The sequence below is a fragment of the Homarus americanus genome, unplaced genomic scaffold (assembly GCF_018991925.1).
Source record: "Homarus americanus isolate GMGI-L3 unplaced genomic scaffold, GMGI_Hamer_2.0 scaffold19318, whole genome shotgun sequence".
Taxonomy (NCBI): domain Eukaryota; kingdom Metazoa; phylum Arthropoda; class Malacostraca; order Decapoda; family Nephropidae; genus Homarus; species Homarus americanus.
The window spans coordinates 8,238,118-8,264,432 of NW_024732238.1; the positions used below are offsets into that span (position 1 = coordinate 8,238,118).

General features: G+C 41.4%; 1 protein-coding gene across 2 annotated transcripts in view; it reads right to left on the bottom strand.

Annotated features, from left to right (window-relative positions):
• LOC121868437 (stress-activated protein kinase JNK-like) overlaps positions 1–18,019 on the bottom strand; it is a 92,691-nt gene extending 74,672 nt beyond the window's left edge. Inside the window, exons 1-3 of one of the 2 annotated variants that reach the window (XM_042369091.1) lie at positions 17,199–18,019; positions 16,676–16,805; positions 2,151–2,348 (exon numbers count right to left, since the gene is read on the bottom strand). In XM_042369091.1, coding sequence (XP_042225025.1) covers positions 2,151–2,348; positions 16,676–16,805; positions 17,199–17,353 — 483 coding nt within the window. In that variant the 5' untranslated portion in view covers positions 17,354–18,019. The remainder of the gene's footprint in view (positions 1–2,150; positions 2,349–16,675; positions 16,806–17,198) is intronic. The other variant, XM_042369093.1, reaches the window with a different exon arrangement.
• Positions 18,020–26,315: the final 8,296 nt, after the last annotated feature.

A 26,315-nucleotide genomic window follows, 5' to 3' on the forward strand; every position in this document is an offset into this window, starting at 1 on the left:
CTAACTTTAGTACTATATATAAATGCTGCTTAGCCTAGTGACAACCAAAGACAATTTAAATATTAAAGGTATGGCCAAAGGTAGCTTCACCTGTAGTAAGACCAAATCTGCTACAGGGTTTTAATATTTCAGAGAAGGAATAAAAGTTAAAACTAAAATATCCTGTATTACTTTGGAAACTATCAGTGGCCCTGAAGAAACTTCCTGAATACCTGATAATGACACACCCCTCTATCACACTCCAAGCCACCATTACCAGTGGCTGTGTGTGAAGCACAAATAACTTCTCTCGGCTTTATAGATCATCCAGTATCAAATATATTAAGTAGCCATAATGAAGTTTTAGCTCCATTACTGGTAACTAGAGGGAGCGTCACTTTTGTACAGTTGGCCACAGGTACAGTGTTCCACATCTTGATGGCCTTCCAAACATGTGGCAATGTCCGAATCAGTCCAACCTTCTGTACAGATAGTCTATCTTATTGCCTAGCACAAATCTCGAGTACAGTACTAATATTACCCCAAAAATATAATGTTGGCCACATGTTTGGAAAGGCCACCAGGGGATGGAACATTATACCTGTAGGCAACTGTGCATCCCATACATAGCATTCAGTGTTTTGTATAAGTAGAAATCAAGGAAAAAATTAAAGTTGAAACTGGAAAGCTAAGATATCTACAGTATATGGATGGAAATAGTCTGAGTGCAACAAACTGATGTGTGTGTGTATAGACACATAGTAGTGCAATGTTCATTAACTCGATTTTATACCTTTCAGACTATCCCTTCAACTGTTGAACACACCATACAACTACAGGTACCAATATTGACTCTTAGATAACTAGAGCATGTCAACTGGTTCACTGGACCACCACTTATACCCTATAAACCACTTACCTAACACCAATTATCACATGTACATTACCTTATCACCTAGCCACCTCAAGCTACAGCAGGTCACAAACATGTTCCTACTTTTCGAAATTAGTCTCCAATTTTAACAATTCTTTCAAGGACCATCAAATTATTAAAAAAAATAGCTATCACAAGTCCTTGTATAAGTGTGCCTCACTGTCATGCCATGTTCTACCCAGAGATCAGATAATTCACATAGAAAAAATTATTTATATTCTTGTAAACCATCAAAATCACTATTGTACTTACTGATCCCCCCCCCTCCTTGTTCAGCTACCTACATGAATATACAGTAGTATACAGGTTGTCCTTGAGATCTGTTTCTTTAATTTTTTCAAGCATCAAACATAAATTTTGTCCATTTACCTCCTATGTATTTCTACCCTAACACTGCAATTACTGCAACTACCTCATTTTCATTTTATAACCATCCCCATAGAGTCATTCCTCTAACACATTACAGTAACTTACATCCAATTCCCCAAATTATTTTCTCCTCAGTCCAATATGCTCACTCCCCTGCAACACTCTCATTTAATGTACAACTTTATTCTTTATACACGACTAATTAACCGTGTCTGACAGCCCCAAGACGATGGCTATGGGTTGGGCTCACCTCCTAAGACAACCTGAGCTTTCTACATTAATTTCTATTTCATCACGAGGTTCACCTGATGATAAATTGACCTTGTGTTTGTTTGACCGTTACGACTTGGAGTAAAAGTTCTTATAAATTAGAATTCACAGCCGGTACCTGTCATACAGTGTTAACATTCACAGACACTACCTGTCATTAACATTCATTGCCAGTATGTTAACCCTATAAGTTTGGTTTCAAGGTCTGGATGAGAAGAAAGCACAGAATGCTCATGACAGCACTGATTTAAACAGCAATTGTCATTCTCTCCACTGGCAAATGACCATAAAACGTGACACTCAATATGATTTTAATTCACCACTAAATTTTCTAAAACAAAAATATGCTCAAAGAATTTATCTTTTTTTTTCTTTTACTTTTTTATGTCATTTAAAAGGAATTTTAATGCTTACATTATAGCAAATTTTTTCACCACTCAATCTTAATTTGTATCATGATACTATACAGTATAATGATACAATACACTATCCTTAGATGAAGGGCAATATGCCTAAAATAAGACAAGTCAAACTTTCCACAAAAAGACTTACTGTTATACACTGTTTACAAAACAAAGAGCTGTACAAATTAACTGACCCTATGAATGATGCCAGCAGAGTGAAGGTGCTTGATACCACACAGCATCTGGTACAATAAATATGACATGCGTTCATGGTCGAGGTCCATTTGTATAACCTGACACAAGTTAGCATCCATTAGTTCCATTACTAAGTACACGTCTTGAAATTCATCCAAGGACTTCTGAGGCGTGAAGGCATTCAAGAGTCCAATTATCTGAAAATAAAAATACAGAGATGATGGAATACCAAACTTCCATATACCATTTCAAGTTATTAAAAAAAAAAAAAATAAATAAATAAATTATATATACTGTATATATATATATATCTATATATATATATATATATATATATATATATATATATATATATATATATATATATATATATATATATATATATATATATATATATATATATACAGTATTACTAACGCGGTTTCACTTAACGCGTTTTATCATATACGCGGTGCCTCGCCAGAGCTGAACTTTCACTTAACACGGATTTTTTCCACATATACGCGGTGAGTGTCTGGCTCGAGACGCTATTTTTAGATTTGCCCCACCCCCCACCCTGCCTGACTGCCTGTTTTAGCTCATAAAAATCATACAAATTGCCCGGTCAGAATATAATTTATTGCTGGAATTCTTATAATTTGGTGATCATTTTGAATATAAACATCATATATTTTGCATTAGACATACAAATTTTAGATAAAAAATTTTCTCAGAGTAACTATGTTATCTTTTGTGCAAAATATATGACATTTATATTCAAAATATTTCTGGTCTTACAAGGAATCCAGCAATGTCAATTATATTATCCTAACTTTAATCTGAGGTATTATTTAATACAAAATGTTAAAATTTATTTTTTTCACCCACTCTTCTCTTGAAGGGAGGATTGGTGGGGGGGAGGGTTGGGACTGACCGCGCGGTTGGAAGAGGTGGGGGGAGGCAAGGTGGGGTACTTTGATTGACAGATAGTGTCCTGAAGAATATTTTTTTTTTATTAACTGAAGATATTTGTTTTAGCTCATAAAATTCATACAAATTACCCGGCCAGAATATAATTTACATTGCTGAAATTCTTATAATTTGGTGATCATTTTGAATATAAACATCATATATTTTGCATTAGACATACAAATTTTAGATAAAATGTTTTCTCTAGTAAATATGTTATCTTTTGTGCAAAATATATGACATTTATATTCAAAATATTCCTGGTCTTACAAGGAATCCAGCAATGTCAAATGTATTATCCTAACTTTAGTTTGAGGTATTATTTATTAAAATTTAGTGGTTTTCCCCCAAAAATTTCTCAGAGAGGGAAGAGCCGGCAGTGTAGTGTGAGAAGAGGGGGAGGGAGTTGAGTCCATTATTTGAATGGACATTAACTTGGCGACTGTATTTCTCTATTTCTCTTAAGTATTAATTGTGTGCATGTACCATCATAAAATTAAGATGTTATTTTTACTACAACATAGTTATGTGTCTTCAAAAAGTGGAGTTTGGGGGTCGGGCCGGTTTCTATTGGAATTAATCCCATATGTTCTGTTGTTCACTTAACGCGGATTTCACTTAACACGGGACCCTCTGGGTTCTATTGACCGCGTTAAGTGGGGTACAACTACATACATACATACATACATATACATACATACATACATACATACATACATACATACATACATATACATACATACATACATACATACATACATACATATATATATATATATATATATATATATATATATATATATATATATATATATATATATATATATATATATATATATATATATATATATATATACATACAGTGGGGTATGCTATAACGAATCTAATTGGTTCTAGAACCTTGTTCGTTATAGCATTCGTTCGTTATAGGATTCGTTCGTTCCAGGCCCCCAAATACAACCACTTAACACTGAAAAATATAATATAAAATTGTAAAAATTGTAAAAAAGTGCATACATATGCATCTAAACCCCTGAAATAAAGAATATCATTAATACTTGTAATAAAAATCAATAAATTAGGGAAAAAAAAATTTAAATAATGTTCGTTGTAGGATTTTCGTTCGTTATAGCATTCTCAATTTTATAGGTAAAACCGTTTGTTATAGGAATATTCGTAGTAGGAGCCGTTCGTTATAGCATACCCCACTGTATATATATATATATACAGTCAACCCTCACTTTACGCGGTCCCACATTCCGCGTTTCCACGTTTACGCGGTGCCCTGCCAGAACCCAGGATGCTCACATTCCGCGGTGGGTGTACCCCTTTACACGGGTGAAGTATAATTTTTTTAATTTAGCTCATAAAATTCATACAAATTACCCGGCCAGAATATAATTTACATTGCTGGAATTCTTACAATTTGATGATCATTTTGAATATAAACATCATATATTTTGCATTAGACATAAAATTTTTAGATAAAATGTTCACTCTGAGTAAGTATGTTATCTTTTGTGCAAAATATATGACGTTTATATTCAAAATATTCCTGGTCTTACAAGGAATCCAGCAATGTCAATTATATTATCCTAACTTTAATCTGAGGTATTATTTAATACAAAATGTTAAAATTTATTTTTTTCACCCACTCTTTCTCTTGAAGGGACGATTGGTGGGGGGTGGGGGGGAGGGTTGGGACTGACCGCGCGGTTGGAAGAGGGGAGGGGAGGCAAGGTGGGGTACTTTGATTGACAGATAGTGTCGTGAAGAATTTTTTTTTTTTATTAACTGAAGATATTTGTTTTAGCTCATTAAATTCATACAAATTACCCGGCCAGAATATAATTTACATTGCTGGAATTCTTACAGTTTGGTGATCATTTTGAATATAAACATCATATATTTTGCATTAGACATACAAATTTTAAATAAAATGTTTAATCTGAGTAAATATGTTATATTTTGTGAAAAATATATGACATTTATATTCAAAATATTCCTGGTCTTACAAGGAATCCAGCAATGTCAATTATATTATCCTAACTTTAGTTTGAGGTATTATTTATTACTATACCTGGTTCTCCCCAAAAAATTTCTCAGAGGGAAGAGCCAGCAGTGTAGTGTGAGAAGAGGGGGAAAGAGTCGTGTCCATCATTTGAATGGACATTAATTTGGCGACTGTATTTCTCTTAAGTATTAATTGTGTGCATGTACCATCATAAAATTAAGATGTTATTTTTACTACAACATAGTTATGTGTCGTCAAAAAGTGGAGTTTGGGGGTCGGCCTGGTCTCTATTTCAATTAATCCCATATGTTATGTTATTCACTTTACGCGTTTCTCGCTTTCCGCGGTACCCTGTGGGTTACATTAACCGCGTAAAGTGAGGGTTAACTGTATATACAGTGACCCCTCGTTTAACGAACACCTCGGTTAACGTAATTTCGATTAACGAACTGCCTTCCATAAGGATCTTCAATTCGGTTAACGAAAAATAATTCGGTTAACAAAGTTCTTACGAACCGACCTCAACATGTTTTCGCTTGCACTGACCGGGCAACCAGCTTTAGTATATGTCCGCCAATACATTAATCGGTTCTAGGGCTTAAATTCCTTACTATTTTAGTAAATATCAAGAAGTTTATACTATTCAATAATTTTAAAAGTTTAATATTCAATTTTTTAGTCATTTTAACAATTATTGAACATAATTGAAGGTAAAGTGACTAGGTTAATGCGCGGCATCCAGCCTCTTAACACAGCAAACAGGAGTTAGTCTCTCTCTGTTTTCACTGGAGGTAACATCTTGCTTAAGACTCTCTTCAACTAAATGTTTTTTTTCTGTGTTTCCAAGCAAATTATTGGTCATTTTGAAATATATTTTACATATTGACAATATACAATGCATTGCAGTGTTGATTTAAAGAAAATAATCTTGAATTACATCAAGAGAGCTAAAATTTTATGGGTGAAATGGCGCCATGGGGTGACTTCTTCCACCCCAATGCCTTCTCTTCTTCCTTCTCCTCTACCCCCATTCTAAATCCCATCATCATCATCATCATCCAGGAGCCTTCTACATACACACCTCAAAGTAAGTGAACTTTTCTACCATTTTTGTTGAATTTAGGAAATTTTCGGTGAGCTGGAACCAATTACCCAAAAACCCATTGAAACAATGGTTTCGGTTAACGAACTTTTCGGTTAACGAACGACCTTCTGGAACGGATTGAGTTCGTTAACGGAGGGGTCACTGTATAGTAAAACCTCGATTAACCGGCCACATATGGGAGGAAGGGGCCGACGGATAATCCAAAAGGTCGGTTAGGTAATAGTAAATAAAGTCTACGGAAATAAAACATACATTTTCAAAGTGCCTATCCCTAACCTACCTCATTTATGTCCCTCTATTCATTTTTGTTCATTTACCATTCATATTTCAATAGTATTTGCTTTGAAACATGAACCACTTTAGTAAATAAAAATGAACCAGCACAGAAACCGTGAATAAAAAATGGAACAGTCAAAGAACATAAGGCATCACGAAAATTGTGACCAAGTCCCAGGTTGCTAATCTGACTTTCTGCCTCATTTACACACAATTGCAGGGTCTCAATTGTTTCTCTTACTATTGACAACACAACACACATACAGGTACATTGTTTCTCACTCTTGATTTTTTTTTTCATTTTTGCATTTCTTTATGGTCCTTTATTACTATTATTATTATCATTATTAATATTATTACATTATCACCCCCCAGGCCCCGATGTGGGTCAGTGACCTGTGCCCGGGTGGGCTAATCCCCGTAAAAAAAAAGAAAAAAATTAGGGGTCCGGGATTGACGGTTAATCCGAAAGTCGGTTAATCGAGGGTCGGTTAATCGAGGTTTTACTGTATATAAATAGACACTCCCAGTTTACGGGATGGTTCCGTTCCTGGACTGTATCTGTAAGTCAAGTTACCTGTAAACGGAAAATGACCCTTCCATACTGTAAACATGTACTGTACCCTGTACTGGATCACAGATGGTGTCTCACACGGGGATGCGCTCAGCTGCCTTATGTATAATCCTCCATAATAACAGAAATTCTTGCGTAACCCGATAATTTTTATAATGGAACTTATGGGAGGCGTTCTGTATCCTAGAATTTCTGTAAACCGAATATTTGGTAACATGAGGGAGGGACCTACGGAAGAGTCACTACACCACGTGGCCTCACACAGTTGGGCAAGAGACCAGCTCGGGTCATCAACTGTAAACTATAATAATTTGCATGTTCAGTTCATGTTCCTTCTCCTTGCAGTAATGAATGCTTTTGTTAAATGATCCACCCACCCCATATCTTTGTATTTAATAAGTCGTTTGTCCAATGTATAATTTCAGCCTTTGGGCTGCTGAACTTTTTTTCAACAAACCATTAATTCTCTTTTTTTTTCTCTCTCTCTATCTGTTTTCCCTCAGTCTCTCTGTTTTCTCTCTATCTCTCTGTTTTCTCTTTATCTCTCTCTCTCTCTCTCAATGAGCCCACACCATGCAGAGGTGGGAGCCAGCCTTAATGGGCCCCTGTTATAATAAGGTCTAACCCCAATGGTTATACCCATACTGTATTAGGTTAGTTTAGGCTTTAATAGGACTAATATCCAGCTGAAGTGCAACTATTTTCCACAAAATGTGAACAGTCATTTATCACGTAATGAACACACATTAAAAATGTCACTAAACATTGGCAAGAAACAACTACAACAATTGCAGCAATCACCTGTGACAACCGGTGTCACATTTACTTTTATACATTCAGTAACAGCTTGTCAATGGGGGGTGAGGAGAGTGTTAATGTTCTAGAATTCTCCTGTGGCTGGCAAAAGTTAAGAGTTCTGTCTATTGGAAAACAAAGGGTTTGGAAGAGTGACCCTGAGAGAAATACCTCAAGTCCTACAATGTGCAGCTCAAGGTTAAAGATGTACACTGTACAGTACTTAAAATGATATGCATTAGAGTACATTGTGTAATTATTATGAAATTTAAACAAAAACAATGTAAGGGAGAAAACCCCTCCCCTGATGTCACACACACACACTGTCCCGATCCTCTTCCGAGCAGAGCAAATATCTGTTTATGAAGTTTTTATATGCTACAAAGTTTTCATGCCCAAATGTGCATACAAACAATTCCAATATATATATATATATATATATATATATATATATATATATATATATATATATATATATATATATATATATATATATATATATATATATATATATATATATATATATATATATATATATATATATATATATATATATATATATATATATATATATATATATATATATACAGTGACCCCTCGTTTAACGAACGCCTCGGTTAACGAAATTTCGGTTAACGAACTGCCTTCCATTAGGATCTTCAATTCGGTTAACGAACAAAAATTCGGTTAACGAATTTCTTACGAACCGACCTCAACATGTTTTCGCTTGCACTGACCTGGCAACCATCTTTAGTATCAGTCCGCCAATACATTAATCGGTTCTAGGGCTTAAATTCCTTACTATTTTAGTAAATATCAAGAAGTTTATACTATTCAATAATTTTAAAAGTTTAATATTCAATTTTTTAATCATTTTAACAATTATTGAACATAATTGAAGGTAAAATGACTAGTTTAATGCGCGGCATCCAGCCTCTTAACACACCAGACAGGCGTTAGTCTCTCTCTCTTTTCACTGGAGGTAACATCTTACTTGAGTCTCTCTTCAACTAAATGCTTCTTTTCTGTGTTTCCAAGCAAATTATTAGTCATTTTGAAATATATTTTACATATTGACAATATATAATGCAGTGCAGTGTTGATTAAAAGAAAATAATCTTGAATTACATCAAGAGAGGTAAAATTTTATGGGTGAAATGGCACCATGGGGTGACTTCTCTTCCACCCCAATGCCTTCTCTTCTTCCTTCTCCTCCACCCCCATTCTAAATCTCATCATCATCATCCAGGAGCCTTCTACATATGCACCTAAAAGTAAGTGAACTTTTCTACCATTTTTGTTGAATTTAGGAAATTTTCGGTGAGCTGGAACCAATTACCCAAAAACCCATTGAAACAATAAGTTTGATTATGAACTTTTGGTTAACGAACGACCTTCTGGAGCAGTTGATTACGTTATGTATATATATATATATATATATATATATATATATATATATATATATATATATATATATATATATATATATATATATATATATATATATATATATATATATATATATATATATATATATATATATATATATATATATATATATATATATATATATATATATATATATATATATATATATATATATACAGCAAACCCTCACTTTATGTGGTCAATTGAACCCACGGCGGCCCGCATAAAGCGAGAAACGCGTAAAGTGAACAACATAACATATGGGATTAATTGAAATAGAGACCAGGCCGACCCCCAAACTCCACTTTTCCCGACACAATACGTACGTTTTAGTAAAAATAACATCTTAACTTTATGATGGTATTCACACACACATAATATAGAAGGGAACAATCTTTAAGAGAATAATATACCGTAGGTTAGGTTAGAAAAAAACAAGGTTGGGGTTAACACTTACGTTAGTAGAAGAGATGGGTCGGCATACGGGGATGGAGGCTGGTTCCAAGGCAGAGGGCAGGCTACTGGCCCTCAGGTGAGTCATCATCACTGTCATCCACACTTACTAGTGCCTCCCTGACAAATCTCTCAAAGTCATCATCACTGTCTCTGTCACTATCACTGGCTTGGGCTGGCTGAGGTGGGTTGCGGGCGAAGAACTCGGTAATGCTTTGCTGACGGCTGGTGTTGATGTTGTCGTGATACACCTTGATGTACGGCTCCATAGTCTGCAACAGCTGGGTAGTGAAGACTTCATACTAGTTATCGTCACGGTCGTCGGAAAGGAGGAGCTTCAGTTTCTCTACACACTCGATGGCACCCCTTACATTACTATGCGATAACTGGCGTTCTTCTTGGGATGACGCACCACCTGCCTCTTCACTGACGTCATCATCATCTAGCATCTCGTCGGCAGTCACATCAGGATCCCTTATCACCTCAAGGATGTCGTCATTGGTGGTCTCGGAGAAGCCTGCAGCTGTAACACTCTGCGCAGCTTCTCTGGCAAGGTCCACTGCTACTGGAACAGTCTGAACCTCACCAGTCACAGATTTACTCTGCCTCCCACCTGGAATACCTTGCAACACATGTCTCCATGCATGACGAACAGGTGCTACAGACAGCTGATCCCATGCCTCCACCAAGAAGTCCACAGCTTTCTTGACGTTGAATGTTCTCCAAAATTGTTTCACAAGTACTTCTTGCTCTGCCAACTGTTGTTCCTCGTCGTCTTCACTCTTGCTATCGGTGTCACCCAGGTTACGCAATTCATCCTTGGTGTTGGTGTAGTCGTTCAGGAGCTTAAATTTCTTTGCAGAGAATGCAGCTTTCACATTACAGATCAATTCTTGGTCCATGGGCTGTATTAATGACGTAGTGTTGGGAGGAAGGAAGATCACTTTTACGTTGGGGTGACGATCTAACATTAGGGGCGAGTGTCCTGGTGCGTTGTCAAGCAGCAACAAAATCTTGAATGGAACATTGTGTTGCTCACAGAATTTCTTCATGTCAGGAACGAAACAGTCATCAAACCAGGAGAGGGACAGAGTAGAGAACATCCGCGCCTTACGTGCGGTCAGCCAGTGGACATTTAGCTTGGTCATGTCCATGCTCTTGTAGGCTTGCGTGCTGTGTGGATCACTGATAACTTGAGCTTACAGGTACCGGAGGCATTGGTGGTAAACAGGACGGTTATGCGCTCCTTCTGCAACTTCCGGCCCCGACACTTGCTGGCATTCTTCACAACGAAGGTCTTGGAAGGTAGCTTTTTCCAAAAAAAATCAGATTCGTCCATGTTAAACACCTGGTCGTCGGTGTACCGTCTTTCCTCCATAATCTCACGTAAAAAGAGAGGAAATTCCCTCGCCGCAACACGGTCAGCACTAGCTTCTTCACCACCAATGTTAATGTTGGTGATCTTGTTTTTCTTCTTAAATCTCTGCAACCACCCAGAGGAAGCATCAAAGGGTTTGGGCTCTGCAATTCCCATCTTACGTGACACTGCAGCATACAGTTCACGTGCGTGCTCCTTAAATGAGCGCGTGTCCACCGCCATGTTCCGTTGCGCCTGACGAATCAAGTAGCTCATAAGTAATTTCTCCGTCTTGAGAAGCATCTGGTTGTGGCAATACTTGATCATAGAAGCACCTGTAGACTTTGTGATGTTCATGTGCTCCTTCATCTTGGCTGCATCCTTCTTAATTGTCCTGATCGTAGACTCGTTAACACCATGCTGGCGCGCGAGATCAACCTGTCTTGTTCCTTTCTCCAACTCTTGGATGATCTTGTATTTAATTTCGTAGCTTAAGGAACGTCGTATCTTCTTTGGCTTAGAGTGGCTTGTCCAGGTAATGCAAGATTTCTTTGTGGTGGTGGTGGTGAGCCGGTGGAAGCCATTCTTATGGAACAATGGATACCGATATACACGGTGTAGCCGGGAAGGGTGTAACTGACGTGGGTAGGTCAAGGGGCTTGAACGCTCCCGATGCGGGGCACATCATAGTACATTAAACCAATCACAGCTAGCGGGGTCGGGAGGTAAGGATGCTTGGCCCAATCACAGTCCGATACGTCAAATGACGTCACCGATAACGCAACAAAGACATACACTGCGCAACCTACTCGCGCCGCTTACCCAACATGGCGGGAGGTTTGAATCCAAAAATGGCGAGGCGCGAGAGGACCGCTAGCCGCTCTCCGCGTAAAAGGGTACACACACCGTGTAAAGTGAGCATTCCGTGTTCGGCAGGGTACCGCGTAAATGTGGAAACGCGTAAAGTGAAACCGCGTAAAGCGAGGGTTTACTGTGTGTGTGTATGTATGTATGTATGTATGTATGTATGTATATATATATATATATATATATATATATATATATATATATATATATATATATATATATATATATATATATATATATATATATATATAGATAGATAGATAGATAGATAGATAGATAGATAGATAGATAGATAGATAGATAGATAGATAGATAGATAGATAGATAGATAGATAGATAGATAGATAGATAGATAGATAGATAGATAGATAGATAGATAGATAGATAGATAGATAGATATAGATATAGATAGATAGATAGATAGATAGATAGATAGATAGATAGATAGATAGATAGATAGATAGATATATATATATATATATATATATATATATATATATATATATATATATATATATATATATATATATATATATATATATATATATACATACAGTTAACCCTAACTTTACGCGGTTAATGTAACCCGGAGGGTCCCGCGTAAAGTGAATAACATAACATATGGGATTAATTGAAATGGAGTCCGGGCCGATCCCCAAACTCCACTTTTTGACGACACACAACTATGTTGTAGTAAAAATATTATCTTAACTTTATGATGGTATGCACACACAATTAATAATTAAGAGAAATATCAATAATATTAGGTTTTTTAACACTTACATTAGTAGAAAAAATGGCTGGGCACACGGGGATGGGCGGTTGGTTCCGAGGCAGAGGGCAGATTATTGGCCCTCACCTGTGTCACTTGTATCAATTGTATCACTATCCACCACAGAGGCTTGCAGGGCCTCTTTGTCAAACTCCCCAAAGTCCATATAAGTCCATATCCTCACCATAATTATCACTATCACTGACTTGGGCCGGCTGTGGTGGGTGGCGGGTGAAGAACTGGTAATGTTTTGATGACTGGGCGACCTTGTGCGCACCATGTTCGCGCAGCTTACACAACATGGCGGATGGCGGGAGGTTTGGATCCAAAAATGGCGCGGCTCGCCAGCCGCTCTCCGCGTAAAGGGGTACACGCACCGCGGAATGTGAGCATCCTGGGTTCCGGCAGGGCACCGCGTAAACGTGGAAACGCGGAATGTGGGACCGCGTAAAGTGAGGGTTAACTGTATATATATATATATATATATATATATATATATATATATATATATATATATATATATATATATATATATATATATATATATATATATATATATATATATATATATATATATATATATATATATATATATATATATATACAGTGACCCCTCATTTAACGAACACCTCGGTTAACGTAATTTCGATTAACGAACTGCCTTCCATAAGGATCTTCAATTCGTTTAACGAAAAATAATTCGGTTAACGAAGTTCTTACGAACCGACCTCAACATGTTTTCGCTTGCACTGACTGGGCAACCAGCTTTATTATCAGTCCGCCAATACATTAATCGGTTCTAGGGCTTAAATTCCTTACTATTTTAGTAAATATCAAGAAGTTTATACTATTCAATAATTTTAAAAGTTTAATATTCAATTTTTTAGTCATTTTAACAATTATTGAACATAATTGAAGGTAAAGTGACTAGTTTAATGCGCGGCATCCAGCCTCTTAACACAGCAAACAGGTACAGATTGACAAAAAAAAAAACCTAACCATTCTGAAATCCGAAAAATTCCAAAATCCAAAATGCATCTGGTCCCAAGGCGTTCGGATAAGGGATTATCAACCTGTAATTGTTTTCCTTTTCTTGGGTGCACTACTATCAGTTGCATCAGGTTTGCATTTGAGAGCCTTGGTGAGGACCGAAAAAGAGAGTTAATAAGAAAAAAACATGTCTACGTTATATTTAAAAAAAAAAATTTCAGTGTTATTTTTTTTTAACCTGATATATTCTCATACATTTATTTAATGAAAAATATTTATGAATTGGAAAAATTTTAAAGCTTCAAAAAATTAAATTTGTTATTTGTCACAAATTTTCAAATAAATACAGATTCATTTTACACAAAAAGTAACATTCTAGATGGAAATATTTCTTTTAATTTGCTAAAGAAAAAATCTACATTTGTACCAGCACCTTTGCTTTATATAAATACCATACACACAAATTAATAACACCAAGTTGTTCACCAAGTTATTCACAACTAAATCACTTAGCCTGCATCTCACTCAAGGGTCGAGCCAGGGTCAGCTGATTTAGCAAACACCAGCTCGTTTTCACACACCCAGGGAGTGGTAGTTCACTATTACCACTGGACAGGGAAGCTGGGCACTTAACTCTAGTGTTATCTCAAAGTGTTATTCACAACACTTCCCTGGAGAGAAATCACAATATATTCTCTCAGAAGGTACCAGTGTATATAACTGCCTCAGCGAGAAAACAGAAAATGCCAAAGAGAGTTTACATCAAATCCTGCCACTTAAGAGTTCCAGAACTTAATTAAAACAATCTGTAATGTGATACCAAACAGCTATCACATATTATTTACAATGTATTTTATCAAGAAAAGTATAAAGGCTTTTATGTGATGGTAACTCAGCAGGGACAGTCCTGGGGTACAGGACCCTCCTTTTTATAAGAAAATATAAATACTTTTTCTTTAATGTACGTTGTATTGTATACAGCCATTTTTGTATAGTAAGAAGTAATTACTACTGACCTCAGAATATTGCCTAATATCAAGTGCACATGGCCTCTAAATGCTCTTGATATTGGTCAGATTTAAAAAAAAATTCCCCAAAACCCCCATCTGGGTGGGCTCGCTGTGCTCGCTATGTTTCCCCACCCACAAATTCTTGGATCCCCCTTTTGATATTCCTGGATCCACCCCTGCTCAGAGCACAAGGAGGCTATACATCTGAACCATGAAGGGTGTGTGGCTGCCTCCCCAACCCTGAGTGTTAAGTGACGACTACTGCCATGAGAAGAGATTGCCATATACAGTACAGTAGTGTTTAATATGAATGGTGAAATTAAGCATGCAGTACTGATTTAAACAAGTTGAACTACTTGAGAGTCCAAATCCAGCAAACACTGCCATGCCACTGGGCTAGAAGTCTCCCACAGTAGCTGTAATAACCTGCAGGTACAGGTACTTAAAACTACAGTATACCATTGTTGATAAAATGGTGTACAGTACTGTACAAAATATAGAACATGGACACTGTGTTTGAATCTGTCGGTGGTAAATCCATGGTTGTGGAAGGATTGGTGTATAGTGTGGTAATATAAATCCTTTTTATATTTAGAATTCAAATAAATATTTTCCTAATGATGAACATAAGTTGCTTAGTAAGTACAGTACATGACGAGAAAAACTTGGCATTTTTTTTAGATCTTTAAGACAAGAGTAATGTGAAAGAGAGAGAGAGATGTAATTGTTCATTCTCTGTTGGTAAATTCATCACTCAGTAGTGACCTAAATATAAGAGTTCCTGGACCTCACAAATTTTTCGATAAAATAAAGTTTAAACATGAATACTGTCCTAAATAAATTACACTGAAAGTGGTAGCCCTAAATTTCTGGACACCAACATTTACACCAGCCCTTAACTTCTGGACACATACCGGTACATCACCAACATTTGCACCAGCCCTTAACTTCTGGACACATACATCACCAACATTTATACCAGCCCTTAACTTCTGGACACCTACTAAACATCACCAACATTTACACCAGCCCTTAACTTCTGGATACATACATCACCCACATTTACACCAGCCCTTAACTTCTGGACACATACATCACCCACATTTACACCAGCCCTTAACTTCTGGACACATACATCACCAACATTTACACCAGCCCTTAACTTCTGGACACATACATCACCCACATTTGCACCAGCCCTTAACTTCTGGACACATACATCACCAACATTTACATAAAACTTGGGGTAGACGCCAGTACTGTATCTCATTGATATGTACTGTATAGGTTTTATTCAACAAACAACATAACCACCTGTAACAAAAGGAAAATCCATGTGAAAACAAAATTATGTCCAACATAGCTCGGTTACACAGCCTACCTTATTATAAAAGTATACAGTAACAGCCTTTAGTTGCAAATCATAAATCAAATTCATTACAAAACTCTAAGGCAATAAACCCATAACTGTAATAATTTCTTATGGATTTTGGTCTTTATACAGTACTTGTATATGGCTGTGTTGGTTTACTGTCTGATGTACAAACTGACACAAAGTTAACAATCCCTCATCCCAACTCCTGATGGTTGTGGGAACAATGCATCCACACCCATTTAACTTAGTTTTTAAAAAGGAAAATGGAAATATACAATAAGTGTGGGGGAATCTGGAGGTCATCCCTTCAGCAGGTATTAAGCCAACACAGTCAAGATTATTAAAGCTTTATAAGATTAAGAAATTGACATTTTTTTACTAGATGGAAATTAAAACTGTATACTTTCAAATGATGGATACTGTTGCAAGTACAGGGTAACTATAACAGCAGATGGGTCAGCTTCCAAAACAGAGTTATCTATTTGTGGGCCACTTAATACTGTACTGTAATGACTTGGTACAGTATGTCAGTTTATAACACAAGGAGTTTTAATACTCACATTCTTATGATTGACGAGCTTCATGAGTTTGAACTCCCTGTAGGCGCGCTTAGCATGTGTGACATTCTGGAAGGGCCGCGACAATTTCTTGATTGCCACATTCTGTTGTGTGACGGAGTCATACGCCGCGCTGTAATGCAAACATCTGTGACTCTCACCTCCTTCCACCCATCACTCACCCACATGACAAATAATAATCAACTTAACTTGGCTGGGAATAATGAAAACATGCTATGAATGTGAAGCTTTCACTGATATGTACTTAAAACATGACATACACAAGTGTGACATTGTATGACATTGTATGGGAAATATATTTTTACTCAGAAACCAACAATTATATTGCAGGATCTTGGCAAGTTTTATTTGTTTAAATCTTATAAATGTACAATTTTTGGCATTATACTCAGTCTGCTGCAGATGATGAATGTAAATCTTAATGCAACATTCTTTTTATTTTATTAATTGATTTACTTTTAAACTCACTTTTTTTAATTATAATGAAAAGAGGTGTGGTACTGACCAGACGATTCCCTGAGCACCAGAACCTATGGGTTTAAGGTTGGTGTAGCGCCTGAGGATAGTGAAGCGCGTGTCGCCCACCTCCACTGTGTAGAAGAGGTTCGAGTTGCTGGGCGTGGCCATCTTGGGACTTGGCCGGGGGCTCAGGAGCGGCATAGGGACGTCTGGCAGGGAGCTCCTCGCCTCGCCAATCTTGCTTACCTCCACCACGCTGATCTTACTCAGCCAATCAACCAAAAACCTAAGTGCCTTCTGAGAAGGTGCTGAAACACTCTCGTGCTCTTTCTTCTCTAACCTGACACCCCTTTTTCTTACTTTCTTAGCTGGACTGATCCACAGTCTTGCTGAGGGGTTTCCTTTAGAATTCTTTGGGACTTCCAACGTGAAATATCTCACGCAGCAACTGCGGACAACAATCACTCCTTACAAATGTGTATTTCGCTGCGTCTTCCTCCAGTTGCTGAAGTGATGTGACGAATTAGTATTATCTTAAAGATTTAATCTCAATCTTCGTGGCTTTAAGAGTGGTAAATAAATGATTGAGTGGAGGAGGTATATTGCATGGGGTGAAACAGCAGCTCCTCACTTGCTGCACCAACACAGGGCACCACCAGTGATCACCACCACAGTTGCTGGGTCTCCCATAACGTCATTACCACCACACATGCCACTAAACACACAAGCTGCCTCTCACTTCACCAGCAGAACCTGTTATACACCTCCGCCGCCCTTTACCGTCATCATCCTTCACTTGTTGACCTCGCGCAGCCGATCTTTATTACACGTCCTCACACCTGTAATACAAACAACACATATTAGAAACACTGACCCCTTCACCATAACGTCATTACTACAAAATACAAAAATACTGTACTAATAAAAAATAAGAAACTTAGGATGTACCGAGCCTCAAAAAAGGAAAACAACAAGATCAGAAAAAGGGGAAAATAACAGGAGCAGTACAGTAGAGTTACATGGTGATGAATCAACAGGGCCCCAGTCTAAATAAGTCCCAAATCAAATAATCAGGTTAGACTATGAAATACTATGACTAGGGCCCATATGACTTATAAACACGTGCTACATCTGGAGTCGTCATAATGGTGGTAGAATTCTTGAGATCTTTTATGTCTCATTGTCATGGCTTAATGTTGTCTATAACATGAGTGTTCACATAGAGGTGGGTTATTCTCGTGAACCATTTGATTTTAGTCCTATAAGCCATTATTGCATTTTGGCAGCATATGACCTAAACTGTTGCATCTCCAGGGATGTGATTACCACTCAATCAATCAGCAACTACTGTAGGTTATGTATCTATGCTACTGTGCCGAGTAGTAACCTTGTAAATAAGCTACTGTGCCGAGTACCATTTATATATGTAATTACGTGGCAACACTGCACGTGTTATGTGGCAACATTGCCCTGAGGCTGCCATATGGCAAGGCAGTCTCAGTCTGACTCTGTGGGCCGTGCATGGCACACGCTAGTCACCACTTGTATTTCTCCTATCCGTTAATAAATGGACTTCAGTGTTGCCCGGTGTTTCCCTACCCATCACTGCATTCTTCAGGGAACACTTGGAACCTTCATGGCGCAGTGAGTAGGATCAGTGGACTTACAAGTGTGTAAACAATGGACAGTTAGCCGGCGATGTGCGACTGCCGGCGAGATGTGCGCGTCAACTCCTCGTGTGTTGTGTTGTGTTTCGCCACGACGTGCAGTGTTGCGCCGTCACAGTGCGTTCTAGTGACGGTGGCAGTGTTAGTGTCAGTGTATTAGTGTGTCTAGAGCTGAGAGTTGAGCATTGGCCTCTTTTTTGTGGTACCCACGGAGCACGCAGGCGTACACCCTTCTCGTGTGACATCCGGGGAGACACCGACGGTCTTGCCTCCGTGAGCCACCCACGCTCTGCTCTCTGAGACACACACACACACGCACGCACAGAACAGTGGACTCTATGCATTATTTCTGTGCTGTTTATGTCATATATATGTGGTTCGAGCTGATGAGGCGCCACTTTATATACTAAATAGCGCAGTTCAAGCATACTAAGATGGGCGGTAAGAAGGGACAACGTCAAGATGGGAGACATGACTCCCCACCACCTTCTCCTCTACCGGGCACAGATGGAGCTTCTGCGCCCACCGCCCCTCATCCTTCACCTACAGCGACGGACATTGCCACAATTCTGAGGTGGATGGATCACAGGGACCAGAGACGCAGAGAGATGGAACTTCAGAGGGAGGAGACACGAAGAGAGGAGGAAAAGTCGCGTTTTGATGCACTATTGGCGACCCTGGCGCTAACCCACCCTCCCTCACTCGCAGGTTTCGCGCACCAAGGCGCCAATATCCTCCCTCCCCTACCACACCAGCGTCCTCCAGGCACTCTTGCTACTCCAACAGCTCCCAAGGCATCTGTTCAACCCCCACCCGCCCTCTCACCAGACATCACATTTCAGCTTTTTCATGAGTGGAGGCGGCGGTGGACAGATTACTCCACGATGGTGGACTTTGACAGCATGCCTCCAAACAAACAGCTCATCCAACTGCGGATGTGTTTGTCGCTGGAGACCCAGAGAGTTTTGGAGCACACGTTGTAAGTGCCTCCCGATTCTACATCTTCAGTGACAGATTTGCTCGACCTTTTACAGGAGCACGTTAAAGGTCGGAATAACGAGGCCTTGCGTCGCCGCGCCTTCACCAGCTGCAAGCAGGCAGAGAATGAATCCTTTGACGACTTTTTTGTAGGTTTGAAGAGTTTGTCAGAGGAGATCGACGTCTGCAAGGCGCACAGCCGGGAATGTGAGGAAGCCTGGATCAAGCACGGGATCTTGACAGGTGTCAGGCAAGAAGAGTTGGTGCAGCGACTCATTCCCCTGGACGCTTCCTCCACACTCCAGGTGGTAGTGACTGAATGTCGGTCATACGAGGCCACCAAGTCCGCCACCTCTGCCTTACGGGCCCCACCTGCTGTGAGAGCTATCTCACAATACAAGAAGGGTAAGAAGGCGGCCAACAACGTGAAGGCTGCCGCACGTTCTTCCACGCCCCCACCTAGTGCTTCCTGTGGCAACTGTGGAAAGCAGCATGGCCCCAAGACATGCCTGGCCGCCGACGCACTGTGTCGTGGATGTGACCGTAAGGGCCACTGGTCTAACACAGACAGGTGCCCTGCACGAGGCCACAAGTGTCAGGCCTGCGGTCGCTATGGACACTACGACAAGTGCTGCCGCCAACCCAAGCCCAAAAGCCCGAGACGAGGAGGAAAGCAGCGCACTTCCCTCGGGGTGGTTCGCACGCAGCCCCCTTCAGATGGCCCACGCAGCCCCTAGCAGCAGCTGAGTCACATCAGAAGGGTGGACTCGACCACACCGCCCCAGGGCTACCCCTTCCCCTACCATCCGCGTTGCCGTCACACACGGTGATGTGTCGGGTCACATCGAGATGATACCGGACACCGGCGCTGATACTACGGTGATAGGCCTGAAGCACCTCCAGAAACTGGGCCTCACCAAACGCGGCCTGGGACCACCGCCGCAGCTGCAGTACTACAATGCGGACGGTTCCCAGATGCCGGACGCTGTGGGCTCCTTTCAAGCCGAGATCACCTACGGCGACAGGTCGTGTCATGGATGGATCGACGTGCAGCCTACTCTCGCTACACCCTTGTTGTCGTGGGAGCACTGCAAGGAGTTAGGCGTGGTGCCCAGAGACTTTCCCGAGCAGATCCCAGCTGCTCGGTACACCGCCAGCAGGGTGCATGAATCAACGAGCGATGTGCCTGGCGCTGCCGCACAGAGCTGCCCAGAACTCGCGTCCACTCCCGCCCCGCCTCCACCCAAGTCACAGCTGCTTCCTCTTCACAGCGAGACGTCTCCTTCAGCCGCAAGGGCCTACTTCCTGAAGGAGTACTCGGATGTGCTGGTGACGAAGGAGGCCCTACGGACCGCGCCACTGAAGGCTATGGCGGGTCCGCCTATGAGGATACACTGTGGGAAGATGCACAGCCGTTTGCCATACACACTCCCCGGTTGATTCTTCTCGCCTTCAGGGATTCAGTCAAGAAGGAACTGGATTGCATGGTGGCCCAGGGTGTCATCGTACCCGTTGGTGATGACCCGTCCCCTTGGTGCCACCCTCTAGTCGCTGTGGCTAAGACTAACGGTGGGGTGCGGATTACTACCGACTTGTCTAAGCTTAACAGCCAGGTGTCCCGTCCCGCCCACCCTTCACCCACACCTTTTGCAGCTATACGGAGTGTGGATCCGAAGGTACGGCACTTCTCGACAATGGACGCCCTCTGTGGTTACTGGCAGATCCCACTGAAGAAGGAGGATCAGCCACTGACCACTTTCATCACGCCTTACGGATGCTTCCGCAACTGCCGTGGCCCTATCGGATTCGCTGCTACGGGGGATGCCTTCTGTCTCCGTGGTGACATGGCACTTCAAGGCGTGACCAACTGCGTGAAGGTAGTGGATGACGTCCTCCTCTACGATGAGGACTACCTGACGCATCTTCGCCGCATCGACGAGGTACTGACCAGGTGTAGGACGCACGGCATCACTCTGAATGCCGAGAAGTTTGTCTTGGCCGCACCTGCAGTGTCTTTCTGCGGCTACCGACTCTCAAGGGATGGCATTGCTGCGGACCCGGAGAAAGTTCGCGCCATAGCGAACTTTGCAAAGCCTGCCAACCTTACGGATCTCAGGTCTTTCATGGGCCTGGTGAACCAGCTTGCAGAATTTTCTCCTGACGTCTCCACCGCTGCCGGGCCTCTCCGCCCCCTGATGAGCCCCAAGAGGACTTTCACGTGGACCCCTGACCACGACCTCGCCTTTCATAAGGTGAAGGAGGCCCTGTCAAGTCCACCTATCCTCGCTACTTTCGACCCAGCGCTCCCCACCGTCCTCCAGACAGACGCCTCGCGCCTGTACGGGGTTGGTTACGCCCTTCTCCAGGATCACGGTGGAGGAAAGTACCGGCTCGTACAGTGTGGCTCTCGCTTCTTCACCGATGCTGAGTCTCGCTACGCTACCATCGAGCTGGAGCTGCTGGCAGTGGTATGTGCCTTATCGAAGTGCAAATTTTACTTGATTGGCCTACAGCACTTCGACCTCATCACAGACCACAGGCCCTTAGTCCCCATTCTTAATCACTATTCGCTGGACGCCATCGAGAATTCCCGCCTCCAGCGCCTGAAGGAGAAGATTTTGGCCTTCGTCTTCACCGCAGCTTGGCGCGCAGGTAAGGAGTTGTGCATACCGGATGCCCTCTCCCGCTCCCCAGTCAGCCGCCCTACACCTGAAGACGAGATGCTCAGCACCGAGGCCGGTTTCTCCGTCAGCAACATCGTCACCTTGCAGGCTGTACAGTCCCTCGCCAGCACTCAGGCCTCAGTGTCGCCACCCGACAGAGATCTGGCCCTTGAGGAACTACGGACCGCGGCACGCGACAACCCCTCCTACACTCAGCTCTTGGAGAGTGTGAGGACTGGGTTCCCTCGCGACCGTTTTGACCTCCACAACGCCCTACGCCCGTATTGGAAGATATGTGAGGACCTCTACGCAGATGGGGACCTCGTCCTGTACGGTGCCCGTGTGGTCGTCCCTGCAGCTCTCTGTCATCGCGTTCTGGCCCGTTTACACGACAGCCATCGTGGAGCAGAGGCCACCAAGTGCCGCGCAAGGCAGGCTGTGTACTGGCCCGGCATTGACGCGGATATCGTCAATACGGTCCGTGCCTGTGAGCCGTGCCAGATCATGCAGCCCAGTCAACAGGAGGAGCCCCTCTTGTGCGACGACGAACCCACCAGGCCCTTCGAGTCCGTGTCGGCTGATTTCTTCAGCACAGCTGGGAAACATTTCCTAGTTGTCGCCGACAGACTCTCTGGCTGGCCTGTGGTGGTAATCTGTGGCTCAGACGCGACGTCCGCGGCCACCATTCGCCACTTCCGGCACCTCTTTCGTGACCTGGGCGTCCCCGTACGTCTGCGGACGGACGGTGGGCCACAGTTCACCAGCCGGGACTTCACAGGATTCCTGGAGCGTTGGGGAGTCCGCCACATCGTGTCAACACCCCACTACCCACAGTCAAACGGCCATGCTGAGGCTGCGGTCAAGACAGTCAAGTACCTCATCCTCAAGGTGGCCCCTTCAGGCAACATAGACTGTGAGGCATTTGACAAAGGACTCCTGGAGTTACGTAATACTCCCACCCACACAGGACGCTCCCCTGCCCAGATCCTGTATGGTCACCCTCTCCGCTCTTGAGTTCCTGCACACGCCAAGGCCTCTGCGAAGGAGTGGCAGACCAGAGCCGAGAGCTGCGACCGCCGCGCCGCTTCACGTGCCCAGGACGCCAAGGCTCGGTATGACGACCGTGCCCGCCCTCTTCAGCCACTGGAGATTGGTGCCCTTGTCCGCGTCCAGGACTCGAAGACGACACGTTGGGACAAGGTGGGCATAGTGATGGGCGTCGGCCGGTCGCGGGACTACAAGGTCAGGATGCCGAGCGGCCGTGTCTGGTGGAGGAACCGCCGCTTCCTCCGGCCAGCCCCACCCCCTGCTGCTGGCCCCCTGACCGAGGACGTGTTCCCTACACCTCACGAGGATCCGTCCCACAGTGCACCTCGACGCTCGGAGCGACTTAGGACTAAGAAGTCCACTCAAGACAAAGACTATGAGCGTGAGGGGGGAGGGAGATGTAGGTTATGTATCTAAGCTACTGTGCCGAGTAGCAACCCTGTACATAAGCTACTGTGCCGAGTAGCATTTATATATATAATCACGTGACAACACTGCGTGTTATGTGTAACATGCCCCGAGGCTGCCATATGGCAAGGCAGCCTCAGTCTGACTGTGTGAGCCGTGCATGGCTGCACGCGAGTCACCACTTGTATTTCTATCATCCATAATAAACGGACTTCAGTGTTACACAGTGTTTCCCTACCCATCACTGCATTCTTTGGGGACACTAGTAACTTTCATAAGTAATCACCAATTTGCTGCTCAAAACACACAGTCTACATTCAGTTCATAAAATACCATAACCCAGTGGATTGCTTAACTTTTCATTGTAACTTTTTTTTACTCTCCAAGTGAACAGATTCAATAATAATCTTGGACAATTCTGATGACAGATTGACCAGATTTTACTCTTAATCCTAAAAAGTAAATTTATTTACCCAATATTAATTATCATGACACATTGCACAGTATATAAAGGCTCATAAATATCAACTAACTAAAATGCAGCAATTAAATTTTTTTAAGTATAATGGTGTGTTAATTACATCAGCACATATGAGGACCTACAGTAATATCACTGAAAACTAAGAATGCATATTAAGAATGACTCTGGAACATCATTTATTACAGAATCACTTTTCTTGCTTTCTTGGTTGCAAAGTCATCAATTACACTGTCAAAATTCATAGAATTCGTTATCTTCTGTTCAATTGATACAATAGCTATGTTAGATAAACGTTCTTGGGCCATAGATGATCGCAAGTAATTCTTAGTTAGTTTCAGCTAACTAAAACTGCGTTCACAGGAAGCAATTTGGCGCCCCTCTCACCTTGGCGCCCAAGGCGGCTGCCCCTTCTGCCACCCACGAGGTACGCACCTGATCCCAGGGGATGACAAGCCTAGTCACAAGACCATGCAGTCAGACACTGATACATTGGTACTCGTGTCTCGCAGGATGCGCTCTGACTTTTGATATGGAGACAATGGGAGTTAGAACACACCAAAGCGTGGGTAACGTACAAGAATTAAATCTAAATTATTACGAATAAGTAGGTGGTGACATAGTGGTTAGTGACTCGTCCTGTGGTAGGAGGTCCCTGACAGTGGGACAGTCAAGGCAATAGTGTTGAAGGGCGTTAGCATTGGGGCAGTTGCATAGTTTACAGGAAGAGAAGTGTGGGTCATCCCCCATCTCATATACTTGTCAGAAAGGTCTGTATCCGAACGTAATGCGGGCAGAGACAACATTATGTCTGCAGACCATAAGTCCACGTCGACGATACTTATGTGGATAAGGAAGAAAGTGATCATAGTGTTGGATGGATATATTTTCAGCCCGTATACTATCCCTGCGAAGAACGTATTCTTTCATTAGGTCATGCTGAGCTTATATTTTGGCCTAAAAGATCCTGATTGGACAGCCATAATTTCGAGAATCGGTTATTGATTAATATCAATAGAAAGATTTGCAAATAAACATGTGTAATGCTTTGTGTCTTTTATATTTATCTTAAGTTAAAATATTTGGGCCATTAATAATTTATTGGTACTTTTTACTTTCAATACATGTGTACTTTATGAATGTGATATTTTTTTACTTCTACTTGAGTACATTGAACTTTTTTGGAAACTTTTATTTCTAAATGAGTAATATTTTGCCAATGTAACACTACTTTTACATAAGTAACAAAGTCCGGTACTTTTTACAACTGGTGATATTACGGTTTTCTTTTCTTGTTTCGTTCTTAACAAAATCATGGAGTCCTAGAAATACAATGACGTGTTACACTACATGTACTAGCCGGTTCTGATAACATACTTCGACATACTGTTAACGGGGATACACTATACACTCAGTAATATATATTTCGCAATGCAAATTTGAATGATGACAGACACATCAACTGAGAGAGATTATCATTATCTTGCGAAGTTGAACTATTTGTTATTATAGGTTACTTAACATACAGGTGTGGGCGGTACAAATTATTTATTTTCCTTTGTAAATACGGATATATTACACGGCTGCAACGAGTCACGTGATGTGTATTTTCCTTCCCACACTTGGTTGGTAAGATTATGTTGGGTAGGTTAGTTTCTGTTAATCTAACCAAACCTTACCAACCTACGTAACCTAACCTCACAAGCCTAACGTAATGGAAGAAAGAATATATCTGTCATTTTACTCACTATCGCCACTCCGCTCGTGTAATATTTTCATCCATCTTGGGCAAAACTGAGAGGTAGCGCCCCTTCCGACCAAATGTATACTGTCATGAGTGCTCAAAAAATGTTTCGTCTCAAACACAAACATCAATGATTTAACAGATAATAGTCCATTGTGGCGACTATTACAGATCATTG